This window comes from Mycteria americana, chromosome 1 (assembly GCF_035582795.1).
Source record: "Mycteria americana isolate JAX WOST 10 ecotype Jacksonville Zoo and Gardens chromosome 1, USCA_MyAme_1.0, whole genome shotgun sequence".
NCBI classification, from domain to species: Eukaryota; Metazoa; Chordata; class Aves; order Ciconiiformes; family Ciconiidae; genus Mycteria; species Mycteria americana.
In genome coordinates, this window is record NC_134365.1 from 45,472,310 (window position 1) to 45,486,166 (window position 13,857).

Here is a 13,857-nt window from a genome sequence, read left to right on the forward strand (position 1 = left end):
CATTTCCAAGTTATGGCCAACACTTACCTCCAGCCAGGCAACCACTGTAGGCCCATCCCACTGTGCAAAAGGCAAACCCTTTCGCCGAGCTTCTTCCAGAAGTTCATGTCTAGAAATGTCAAAAATTGTTAAATATGCAGAGGTATGTGTAAGCACAATATAGATGCAACCATGCCTTTTTGTTAAGGTAACAACAGTGGAGCACGATGACAGGCATAGGAAAGGCATAGAAAACACCAATGAACAATACAGCTCCTTCCCCTTTTTGAATGTATTCATCTATTCCCAACTCTTCTTTTTTTTTTCCTTGGTGCATTTTGACATCCCTTTAAACACCTAACATACAAAAGACGAGGTTTCTGTCTGTTCTCAGCTGAAGCAATACAGAACTGGGATACCCTATATAAAAAGATCACCCCTATAACAGAAGACATTGGTGAAGAGAGAAAACCGAGGGATTTCTCTTGAGACTAGCTTAGCTTCGGTCTGGTAATGACCCAGAAAGGCCCAAAATTGCCAGCTTCTAGATCTGAGCTAAGCGTGGATGTAATGCAGCTGGGTGTGAGGTGTCTGCGTTGGAAACACTAAACCCTGCTGGACCAGCTATGCACAATTCTAGGGTCTCTGGAGTACAGCTATTCTGCATCTTAAATAAGCCATCCATGGCTAATTAAGAGTTGGTTGTATCATTAATAGTTCCATGTTAATTTTTTTTATTATTATTGCTTATATACAAAAGAAATCCACGTGGTTTACAGATGTATACATTTTTAAAACTATAGAATTGATGTGGTTTCTCAATTTTATACATATACATAGATATATATAGATACATAGATATATTTCTATTGAGTTGATCAGATACCAATCCAACTCCACATCTGCAACTTCTCTGGGCTGCAATGAGTGTGTTACATAAAAAAAAAAAAATAATTCTCAAAGCTTAAAATATACTTTTAATACAGCAGTATTAAATATTTGGTAAAGTTATGTGTAGGTCAGTCAGCTAGACTATCAGGAGAATGCTCTGTACTAAACATGTTCAACCATTTGACCAGACATTTTTATTCCTGGAGCAGGAATAAAGAACCCACTGTGGTGGTGGCATAGAAAAAACAGTCCTTCAAAAGTCTTTTTTTCTGCTATTTAACAACATATTTTCAGCTGCCTCCTGCTGAGTGAAACACAAAAGAATGCTCTCAGCAACAATCTGTAGTGAAAAACAAATTAGACAGGGACTATGCTAATGTAGCATTAAAATCTGCTTACATTCCCACATAACAAGGAAATCTTGGAATTACAGCTTCAATTTTGTTCTGTCCTCCTTTATTACTACAGCCTTTGTGGTTTAGTTATCCCTTGGCAATTCTACACTGCCTTAGCAGCCTTTCAAATATATGTCCTACAAAACCACAGCAGATAAAAGCGATGGAGTGATCTTACTTGTAAGGAGTACCCCTTCTGGGATTTCTGCACTGCCGAGGGGCCAGACAGAGAGAACTTGGCTTTAGTAGAAAATGGATCTCAAATAGCAATTTTGCATATGTATTTAAACCCCTTGCTCTGAATATTAATAGAAAGACAGCTGCTTTACTTTCTATGTTTCTGCTGTAGTAATATGTAACACTACAAATACTTGACAGCGATACGGAAGTTTACCTAGTTCCCCTCGCACATATCCTTTGCAGCAGACCTTACCCTTTGTCACTCAGATGTCCAAAGACATTGTAGAGCTATCCTCGCTTTCTATGAGAGCAAAATCCTCAGTAAAATGAGAAAAAGTTGCTCTCTGGGTACCGAAACACCACGTTACCTTCAGTAGCTGGAGGAGGTGCAGAAATCCCATATTCCCAGGGAGGCAAGCGGTGAAGGCCAATAGAGACGTACACAGTTGGCTGCTTAGAAAAGCAGAATTAAGGCATGGCCAGACACAGCCACCTCTCAGCTACCTGTGGATGAGGTATTTGGGTTGCAGCCTTCCCTCGGAGCTGGTTCTGCAGGGTGCCTGTGAAGCTACAGCAGTGCTGTACCTTCCTCAGGTGCCGCAACGGGGTTGCACGGCTCCTGCTGCCACCAGGGCTGTGAGCTGGCATGGCTGTCCTTCGGGAGAGCCAAGCTTTCAGGGATGCCTCGTCCTCGCCTGGCCAGTTTTGGCGTCCCATGGCAGAGCATGGACCCCACAAAACCCTGTATGACTTGCTCCTTCCCCAAAGCCAGCCCAAGCCCAGGGAGCAGCCCCTTCTGCGGCCGGGAGTCCCATGGAGGCACCATCCTTGGAGGAACCTGATCCCAGATTTTTTCCTTATCTGGGGTATTCTCTTCGCCCTTACCAGCTGAAAGAGCAGGGCTGGCTATCACAGTAAGTAAAAAAAGGAGATTATGGCTTTGAGGGCCACTGGCCTTCCTTGCTTGCTCCAAGCAGGAGAGCAGCAGCACGTGGTCTACAAGGAGACGGGGAGGAACTTTTGGCCTGTTTCTTTGATTTGGTGTTAAATCCCTGTGTGGCCTCAGGAACCGAGGTGCCTGCAGAAGAGGCATTGGCAGTTTAAGTTCTCACTTCCATGAAAAACTTACTTCCTTTATACTAGGATTATAAAGTACGTATTTCTAGGGAGTCCTCTGTGACTTTGCAACATCTGAACGGGCCTGAGGCTCGGTGTGGAGGCTTAGAATTATTCCAGTAGTAGGAAAGCACTTCTGCTACTTCAGAGGCAGCCTGGCTCACAGAGCTAAAGGAAAATATAGTTGTGGTTATTGATTTTGGTTGAAGAAAATGGGGCCAGGCCAGAAATGGGATGCCCTATATATATGCTATAGCCAAAGACTACAGTATGATAAACATAATCCAAAGGGTCTTGGCATGTAGAAGGAAAAGTGTTTTGGGTTGAAAATATTTTTAGTGTAAAGTTAATAATCCTTTACTCGGACATGCACAGGGAATACAGCCATCATAAGGCCTGTGCCTCACTTATTGATGTGGAATACTAAAAGGATTTTTATAATATTTCTTTCCCTTAAAAGAATTTTATGCTTCAGAACTTATACTTCCTTCCCTCAGATGTTTCGTTTAAACACCTCTCCAATATTAAAGTTTATTTAAATTATATTTTACTTTTTGAACAGTATTCTTTGACTACTTTTTAATACACACTAGGAGACCTGCAGAACCTGAATCTTCAATTTCTAAACCAGAACTAAACCCAGAATTTCTTTTTCTTTTGACTAAGAGAGATATTCTTTAGTTGGCAGTCAAAGAAAACTCAGTGTTTTTTTTTTTTATATGGACTAGCACTACAGAAAAAAACTTCACTATTTCAAAATAAGTTAAAAGTGTCATGTAGCAGAAAACATGTATCGTTTTGGTTAATAGTGCAAATCATCAGAAAAACGAATCCAGTGATCTGCCTATTTTGGAATATAATCCGAATATTTTAGAACAGCCTGAAGGTACTATTGTCCTTGTGGGATAGTCACTGGCTTCCTGAAAACAGAAGGTCCCCAAAGCCAAATGTTGGCAACTGCAGTTCAATTTTCCTTACAAAAACATACAACTGATCTCAGGAGGAAGACGAGACGAATACCCTAAAGCTCATCACTCCCTCTTCCTTTCATTACAAAAACAGGGTTTGGAGATCGTGAATAGCATTATACAGTTTCTCTAATTTGGAAGATGCTTTGCAGGGGAATGTGGGGATTCTCTCCTCCTAAGACTTTGTCAGAAGATTACTACATGTTATAATGTGTCCACTTTGTATTGGTAAGGAGGTAGGGAATTAAAATGTAATTATTTCCATGCTCGTTTAGTTTTTTGGCAACATATGAAAACAAGCTGATAAGGAAGAATTGACATTAATTAGGCATTATTTTAAATGCTATTATTTTGCAGATAGGGCTTTAAACCACTTACTACCACTGGAATGAATTCGAAATTAAAGCCGTATTTTTAAAGATAACATTATTACTGTTCAAGAATAAAATCCTCTTCCTGGAGACGTTATGGGAGTAACTGCAATATGCTATTTAAAATATATCATTACCCTGAGCCTGGTTTTGCAAAGTCAGGAAATTTCATGAACATCAACTGTTTAGCACTCATCCAAAATTTGAGAGATGCTTGTATTTGTCTGTTTAGAGAGAGTGCCTCATAAAGCGGGCTGTCTTCACTCTTTTATCAAAGACAAAAAAGAAAAATCACATCATGTCAAGTTGCATTGTGGAGTTGTGTGTCAGAGAAGCGGGGTTGCCTCCCTAGCACTGACTTCTGATGTTTAGTCCTCCCCAAAATTACTTCCTAAAGATACTGTCACACTGGGCCATTTTCTTTAGCACCATTCTTCTGAGAGCCAAGTGCAACTGCCCCAGTCAACCTACCAAGCTGAGAGCACAACTGTCTCATACCATGGGGACTATGAATGCTTCAATATCCCTCTGGACAGCAGAGGTACGTGGGAGCAAAAGGAAAGGGGAAGTGATAAGAGCAAAACTATGTTATTATCCTGCAAATTTTCTGTTTCATATATGTCCTTCCCTTGCACTGGGAAAATTCTAGCTCTGTATCAGCAGCCGTCACCAACTCATTGCATAAAACTCAATGAACTTTACTCAAAATAAGAATAATCTTTAAATAGGCTTTGTGTGGGAAGTTAACAAGATCTTGATTTAAAGTGTGTCATTCAGTGACATTCAATTTTCTTTATGAAAATGAGGCTCCCCCCCGCCATGAAGCAAACAAGAAATAACAGCTTAGGATTTCTGATACATATAATGCAAACACTCTGTGTAGTACACAAAGTCCAGGCACTGCCTTGATGAAACTTGAACAATGTTTCAACACAGATCTTCGTATTTCTGCAAATAATAGCGTTTACTCTGATAGTTCTAGTAGGGTTCACAGGAAGAGTCCTTAGGGATATCATATTGTGCATATTATAATGTCTCTTAGTTAAAATGTAATCATAAATGTGAGATAAATTGAAAAGGAGGCACAGTGAAGTCAAGAGCCAAATCATGTTTGTAAAATACAAGCAGAATTTATTTAAAAATTTTGGCTATTGGGCAATTTAGATTCTATGAAATGGCCTTTACTCATAGACATTTTCTCATAAAGATAACAGGCAAAAGTGTTTACCTAGCAGATCCTCTGGTTATTTTTATTATTATTACTGACACTATCACGATTATTATTATCACCAGTACTAAAATGTTTATTTTACAAGAAAATATTATACATGATTGGTTTCTATAAGAGAAATAGACAGAAACAATAGACCAAATATGCTATATTTGTCTGAGTAATCCTATGATTTCAAGTTAAGATTAAACACATCTGCCTCTCAGAAGCTAACATGCTCACATTCAAAGACTGCAGAATTCAGGAGAGAGGATTTCTTATGAATTAAGCTGGATTTGGATTTTATCTTTCCTATTATCATTTGCTAAATATTTAAGAGAGGCTAGAATCCTGTAGCTAAGGTCATTGTATGACAAAATAAGGGAGCTGAATTTGTATGAATTAGTAATGATATTAAATGTCTAACAAAAATAACAAGTTACATTTTATCTATTTATTTTCTGCAAAGTATAAATGTTTTTAAAGTAGGAAGTAGAAAAAGAGAAAAGAGGTTCAGACGATGTTGCCATATAATGCTGATTTAGTTTAATCTGAAAGGATGCATCTGACTTAAAGACTGCACTAATTAAAAACTGGGTAAGATCTTGTTTCAGCTTTGGCACTTAAGTGACCCAGCTTTTAAATCATTTGAAGTCCTCATTCTTTCTCCTTTTTGATACTTGATATAGTAGTCAGACTGAGAACAACGGGTAAAATTAAATTTCCATTTTTTACAAAATGTTTTGTATCCAACTTTAAGGAGTTTTCAGGAAAGAATGACTGAAATAGGGAAAATCAAGATGCAATTAATAAATAAAAGTTTTTAAATCGCTAAAGCAAGGAAATATAATTTTAAATTGAACAGCATCCCAGATAAAACAGATTAGCAAAGCAGATTTAACAATGCTGTAATTATTCTATATAGGTGTACATTTTAAGTGTATGCAAACTGAAGGGCAGCATTCTTTTTTCTGAAGGCTAAGCAAAGCATGTTCAGGAATGGTTAATATAGACCCTAACAAAGTAGAGCTGCAAAGAGCTACTATTAAAAAAAATAATAAAACACCTGTGAAATAAACAGACTTGCATAATATATAACCTTGCAATCTTTTAGGTACTGTACTACAATTGAGACCCCTGGAGTTCCCAGGTTGGTTAAATATTTTCAAATCTATTTTTATAAAGCCATTTCATAATCACATATTCTAAATGAACATGGTAACCCCTGTTCTCTTTGAGTTGTTTTTATCCTTCCACCTTTAGAAAGTTGTAGCTCATACATGCTTTGAACAGATGAAATTTTCTCCCTAAATTCCAAAAATTATTCAAGAAAAAATAACATTTGTACGATAGATCAAAGAGGAGATGAATATTTTTAAACTTGATATCAGGTTAACAATTAAAAAAACCAAACCCAAACATAGAAAAAAAATGAACTGGTAAAAAAGAAAATAGTAAAAGTATATGCACGAATGAAATATTATTGTACTACTACACAGCATGAGGGCTCAAACAGAAAAAAAGAAATTGTGTGCTCTGGATTACTAGAGTCTGAGTCCTCTGTGATTTAATTAAACAGAATTTATGCCTTAACAGCATTTGTTAATCTAGGTCTTCACTCTCACAATTTTTTCACTGACTTAAACTTTCAAATATCTTTGTGATTCTGGGCTTTAGACCTCCCAAAATGTGTTTAAAAAAATTGACAGCAGTTATCTCCAAGTAGTTAACCCATTACGTTAAGCCCTGCAGGAACAAATCCTGACCTTAATTTGTGTATGCTTTTGATGTTTACCATTATTTTGAATACTTTGAAAGTTTTCATTCGGGTCAGTTTTCTGCATGGATTTGTTACATAAGGTTCACAGAAAAACAAAAAAGAAATAAGAATAAAACATAGAAAATAAACATGGTGCTGAAGATGAATATGTTCAGCAGCCATGGTGTTTTAACTTACCCAGATATGCTTTTCATGAGATGGAGAGAGATGAATGGAAAAAAAAGCACATCAATGTTAATGAACACATAGTAGTCCATAAAAAAAAAAATCATATGATAGATAAAATAATTCCACCATTATAACTATGAAAATCTTTCTAACTGGTCTTTGAATACGTTAAAGAAGTTGAATGTTCTTGTGAAGAACAGATGCGTCTTTCAAAATCAGATGCTCAAATCAAAGCATTTTGCCCAGATTTGGATAATTTAATAATGATTTTTGTGTAACACCAAAAATCCTGAAAATCCCAAACCTGTGGATTTAAGCAAATTACCATAGAGACACAGTAAATGTGAGTGGGCTACAAACCAAGGTTTACTTTTCTATGTGCACTTTACTAATATTTTAGCAAAATATCTTACAGCAATCATGAATGACCTAGACTCGTTTTTTTTTGTTTGGTTGGTTTTTTTTAATATACGCAGATTTCATGTACATAGGTGACTAATATTTGTAATGGTTATTCATGCTGTGCAGTATTTTAATTTGAGCAGTCATACTAATACAAGATTAGTAGCAACACTGGTATGAGTGATTTGCCCTCTAGGTAACCTATTCTTGCCAATATAATTGGTAACAGTATCTGTAGGAGAAAGCAGGATGCCGTCGCTGATAATAAACTTTCTTCAGCATCCTTTAATTGCCATCATAAAAATAAAATTATATTCCTGAATGAAACCCAGACATCTCAGAAAATTATATTTCTATTAACAAATGATTTACTGAGATATAAAAATGCTTGGTAGATATAGCTGTAGAAAACTTTGGGGTGAAAAGCCTGTGGTCTGATTAATTAAGAAGAGGTTACAGACATTTCAGTGAGTTCAGGAGGGGGCTGGTTTCAAGATCTTAAATTTTGTTTTCATGTGTGCGAGATCAGCAGAAGAGCTGGGAAAGAGGAAAGAAAGTGCGATACAGAAAAGTAGATGGAAACAAATGACAAATTTATACACAGAAGAAAGGAAAATTAAGGAAAGGAAGGTCAACAAAGGCATGCAATATAAATAAATGACTAGAGAATTATTCAAACAATTACCAAATCTGATGGAAGTACCATTAGGATTGAATATGCATTTGTGACTTTGGGGCCAGAATCTCCATCGTGCTCATTTTCTACTGAGCTAACTGTAAAGACTGACTTGAACACCTTTGCTGGCAAAGCTTTTAATTTTGGACCTTCCAGAGCCTATTGAACCAGAACTCCCACTTCTTACATCTTCCTCTGAATACTCCTTTGGGTATGGGTAGAGAGAAATAAACAGGGGGATTAATTGCAATGCAAGTAATTTGCTGGCAGCTTTAATGAGTTGGCAGTTTGCAGTCGCCTGGGGATAACTTATGGGACCTGAAGGCCATTCCAGTCTCCCCCATTATAGAAGCAGAGGGTCAAGGGACATTCCTTCACTTCTTGAGCATCTTGTCCACTAAATAATAAAATACAGCAGAAAAAAATGGATCTTTAAATTCTAGCTTTTACCTTTTCATAAGACAACAATTTTATCACCATTTTATTGAAGGAACACAGCGATTTCCCTTAGACGTATATTAAACTAAAAGTTATGTAGAATTTTTTTCCTCTGCTGTGCTTTATCCATTCTTCCCTTAAACCCTAATTCTGCAGTTAATCTGACAGGATATTTGCATCTGCTGGAGATTATCGTTTAGAGAGCTGGTTGCATACATGAGGGTAGATGCTTATATTTTCCAGAAATCCCAAATGGCAATAGATAGGCCTATATGTGTAGATAAGGCAGGGACTGGAGCTTTATTCTGGTTTTGTTTGATTAAAAACTTGCAGCTTGTTGATACAAATATCCTTATCTTTTACAAGGAAAAGAATAAAAAAAACTTGGCAAAGGATAAAAATATTATTTTAAAAATAAAAGATTTAAAAAATATGAGTTAGATATAGAATAAAATATGTTGTATCAATTTTTTCATCCTCAGAATAATCTGAGTAAGGTTTAATAATCCTCTGCAAGATAAATACCCATATATACTTACATTTGTAATACTAAAAAGGCTCCAAGTATCTAATGGAACAGCAAGATAAATTTTTAACATTGCAAAAGCTTTGACTGACTAATGATTTGAAAGGGTCTTCCAGTAAGCCTTAAAAATGTTTGCTAAAGGAATTCAGTTTAAAAACAAAATTCTTCTTTATGTATGTCTCAAGGATTAGACACCGATGCAGCCAAGAGAAAACCATGGTGGACACAGCAGACAATCCTAAACTGCATATCAGAACACTGAATACCTCTCCTTCCTCCACTGGAATGAGAAAATAGAAAATAATAGCTGCTGAACACAGTATTGTTTGCTAGAAAGGGAGGAAGAACTAAAGATCAGTCTGAAAGCTACTAGCAACATCAGGTAGTTTCTCATAAATGAGGTAGGAAGGGAAGAAATTAAATGCAAAACTTGAATTTTCCTAAAGATTCAGTAAATAAATATTGGGGAGAAAAAAGGCATCGTATTCTTAAGAGCTACTGTAAAAAAATAAATCATGTCCGTTTAGGATATAATGGTGTTTAATAAGCATTAAGTATACAGGAACATTAGATGGATGGCACAGAAAGAGACCTTAATTAATCCAATTGGATTCATTTTTTCAAAATGTGTGCAATTAAGAAAATCATTAGAAACAGCTATTTGTATACTGCAGAGGACAGAGATTATTTGTAGTCACAAACACACTATGCCAAATTCTAATTGCAGTTGCACACATAAAACCTAATTTAAGGGGCATTGTGTGGCTTCCAAAGCAACTAAATGGTCACTACAGCGTTTCAAACTCCTATTCCACAAAAAGGTCCACCTAGACATTTTTGCAAGTAGCCTGTTGACAGGGATCTAAAACTTAGATTTGCCCATAAAAAATGGAAGTCCCAGTGTTCTGTTTTCTTTTACTGATTTTATTTAAATGTGGATTGCCACAACATGAGGCCTATTTTTTCTGACTTCTATCATCTCCCAGTTTTTGAAGGACATATACAAATGAAAACCAACCAAAGGAAAGGACTGAAGCATTATTAGGAATTTGTCAAATTTATCAAAGGAACTTATCAACATTTATCATTCTTTTTTTTCTAGGTAGAAAGGAAGAAGAGTCAATTAATACAACATGCTTTTCTGTTCATATGGAAGTTACTGCTGTTTAATATGTACATCACTGTAGTCAGCTGAGACTTAACAGCGTTGCAGGTCTCTCTGCAAAGTTAATTATAAGGCTCTGAATGCTAAGAATTCATTTGTACAGCATAATTTTACATACGAGAATTATTTGGGTCTTGATTTTACAAGTCTTTATTCATGTATGTAAGCATGTGTACGTGTCCTGGCATATCAAGGCTTTTCTGCAATCCACTTGAAGGCAGGAGGCTGTATGTGGCAAACAAAAACCTGTACCTGTGGAGTAAATCTCCCCAAAACAGGTTCATAGGAAAGAATTATTTACTTGGATTTTCCTTGGAAAATATAAACCTCACATCTTAAGCTTGTTTTGGACATGTGGAATTAATAGGCTCTTGTCCAGAGTTAAATCAAACAAAAATGAAGCAAAAAGTGAAGCTAAAGCTCTGCTCTTGACTCATCCTAACACCACCAGATGACTAGGAGTGATAGCATTATGACACAGTGCAGTTATTTCATCAGCTATGAGGGAAGTAATGATTGTTATTCAAACTCTCATATTAATAAACTGGGGAATTTATCAGCTTCTGGGCTGGAATCCCATCAGTATGATCCAGGCTAGCTGACTTGCATGTACATTTTTTTTCCTGGAGATAAACTGTATTTGGGATTGCTGAGGAAGCGATGGCATAGGCCAATCTCAAACTGTACCAGCAGCATACACAAGGTCAAATCCACCTCCGTGTGGCAATCTAGGACTACATAGCACTTAAGCGTCTCTCAAACCTTGCCTTATGTTGGAGCCTTGCACAGGATGAAATAAACACATCCTGTGAAATATCAGTGATTATGACCAACCGTTACATACTTTTATGCAACATAGAAGACATATACGTCTTGTCTGTCTTCAGCATGCCTCCTTCTTCAGGCAGAGAGTTACTTGCTGCAACATTGCATATTGTTGCAGATCAAATCAAACGTTACATTTGAAAGGGATATATATTACTGGCACTCAGAGCTATACTGCACTTTGAAAGACAAAGCAAGACTCTCTAGGGCTGTATTTGCCACCAGTGAGGCTTTTGGGTAAGAATGATTTGACATCACTCATGAGCAAAGCTGTGGACAAGGAGAATACAACTGACGTTCACTAGGACAGTTATAGCAAAAAGGGAAGGAAACATGACTCTCTTTGTTGATAATATTTCAAGTTTGGCTGAGTTCATTGTTAAAGAAGGTTTTTATAAAGGGTTCATCATATGGTATTTTAGTGAAAAGGACAGTAAAACATTTATAGAGCTTCTGTTAAGTGCCTTAATTTGCTACCTGAGATGAGGTCAGTGGGGATATGTGTTTTTAAGGGGGATATAGACGATTTGATTTTAGGCACAGTGTTATCTACTCTTTTTCTGAGGTATGAATTGTGTTGTGCAACACACGCTGATCAACTTCTGCTGTCCCAGAAGACACTATGCCTGTATCCAAACCCTCCGTGAACCTTTATGAGTTGTGACAGAAACTGGACTGACCTGAAACTTCCTACGCTGGGTCCCAGCTTGGGCTATCATGACAACCTTGAGTGAATGCCAAGGCCAAGTTATTGTGCACTGTCATATTAATGGTGCTAAAAACACCCACAAAGGATGATCTTACGAACAGCTGGGATAGTGTATACGCAGTCATGGAGAAAAGGTAGCTACAAAATTCAGAATTGGAAATTAAGTAACCATTTTTCACAGGGAGACTGATTACTCACTAGGAAAAAAGTACTAAGGGAAAAGCTCCATTCCTTATTTCAGTGATGGGTGCCTTCTGGAAAGTGTATTTTAACCAAATAAAATTTATGATTTAGGTGAGTGCAAATTATTTGAATCATTAGGGGACTCGAATGTAATGGCGACATAGAGGGTATCCATGCCATTAATGCTTTTATTCCTAAACTCTGAGTTTTCTTGAAAAAGTTACTCATTAGGCAAACAGGCTCTGAGAATCAGACAAAAGGTGGAAGACATTATATACAAAATATTAACAGCTTTTTTATAGAACAAATGGAGTGGAATATAAAGGTTAGTTTAAATAATAAAAATGTAGTGCATTATTCTTTGTCACACCCCACTTATTTTCACCAAATAACACCCTAAATATTCTAAATACCCTTGACATTCATTTTTTGTTTTCTAGGGCTGCATGCTCAATTTACAAATAGTAAGACTTAAAAAGTTTTAATATTAACTAGAGCTGTCATATATTTAATGTCTGAGAGTAAGCATCTATGGATGATTCAGGCAACTTAAGTTCATCTTTTCAGATGATTTTAGGAGCATGTTGGGTCTAATTAAAAAATTCTACACAGCTTCCTTAATTTCTCTTTGATGCCTTAGGAGAAAGACTTGTTCCTAATAAATCTACTGTAATAAGCAAATGTTGCATGAATAGAGACTCTTGTTTGAGGTTTATAAATGTCTGGCATATCATTGAGACAAACTGTTAATTACATTTTAATGATGTCTAAGTAGTCAATTGAAACTGAAAGAAATTTTACATCTAAATAGCATCTTCTAAGCAAGAAGCAGGAAAACTTTGAAATTTAGGTTAATGACACTATAATCACCAGAGAGAAAATTGGTCTCCAGAATTATCATATTCTCTCATGAAAACTTTTCCGAGTGAAATGTATTATTCAGTAGTCTAATCTATGCATGTAAATTGCGCTAAAATCCTATAACGGGCTGCAGCGTGTTTGGAACTCCACAAGGCCAGAGCAGGGTCAATGCACGTGCTTGCTGCTCAGGGAGCAGGTGGCCGGGACACCTGGTGGACCACGAGTACCTACTGGCTGCAGGAGCTGACAATTTGAAACATCATGCTTCTTCATCCATGGGGTAGGGGCATCCTTGCTGGATTACTGATGAAGTTGAATACGTTCAAAAATGCAAAATTAGAATTTTAGCATTTTAAGGTATTTTTCACTCAAGAGATTAATTCAACTGAAAGAAATACCACAGATAACATTTTAACAGGAATTCGTCCTTTTATAATAACTTCTGTCCAATTTTAATTTACCAACTCAAAGCTAATTGCAAACTCTGGTGAAGCTCATGCGTACTGCTCACAGTACTCATGTGTTGATCACGGTGATGAATCAGACCTCTGGTTTCACGTCAAGGGGAGAACCCTTGCTTTCCTGCACCAGAACTACCACTGAACTGAAAGAGAAGTTCGCCGAGCTGTCAACAGGGCTGAAAGCCATTTCACTTGACTTGCATGTGTAAGAGAGAAACACAAGTTCAGTATGTGGTATTATACCTGTTTTATAGAAAAAGGAATTGGCTCTGGGATCAGCGTTTTGAGGTTTTTGTGGTTTTTGTTGTTGTTTCGGGGTTGGTTGGTTGGTTTTTTTAAGGAAGTGACAAAGCCAGCATAAGTAAAGCTCTCCCAGACCTGAAATGTAATACAAAGAAGTGCTTCCCAGCTGTAGCCTATCCTTTAACTATCCTTTTGGTGGGCCTGGTTCTCTTGGGGTTTTATGTCCTAATCTAAATTAGCCATAGAAATCCTTACAAGGTGAAGTGCTCTGCTCTCTTTGTTCCAGCGACTGGGCTTGCTGTCTCTGCAG

The 13,857-nt window shown here is 36.9% G+C and overlaps 1 protein-coding gene across 1 annotated transcript in view; it reads right to left on the reverse strand.

Annotated features, from left to right (window-relative positions):
• PPFIA2 (PPFI scaffold protein A2) overlaps positions 1–13,857 on the reverse strand; it is a 358,129-nt gene that overhangs the window by 20,007 nt on the left and 324,265 nt on the right. The window contains exon 22 of the mRNA XM_075496320.1: positions 28–109. Coding sequence (XP_075352435.1) covers positions 28–109 — 82 coding nt within the window. The remainder of the gene's footprint in view (positions 1–27; positions 110–13,857) is intronic.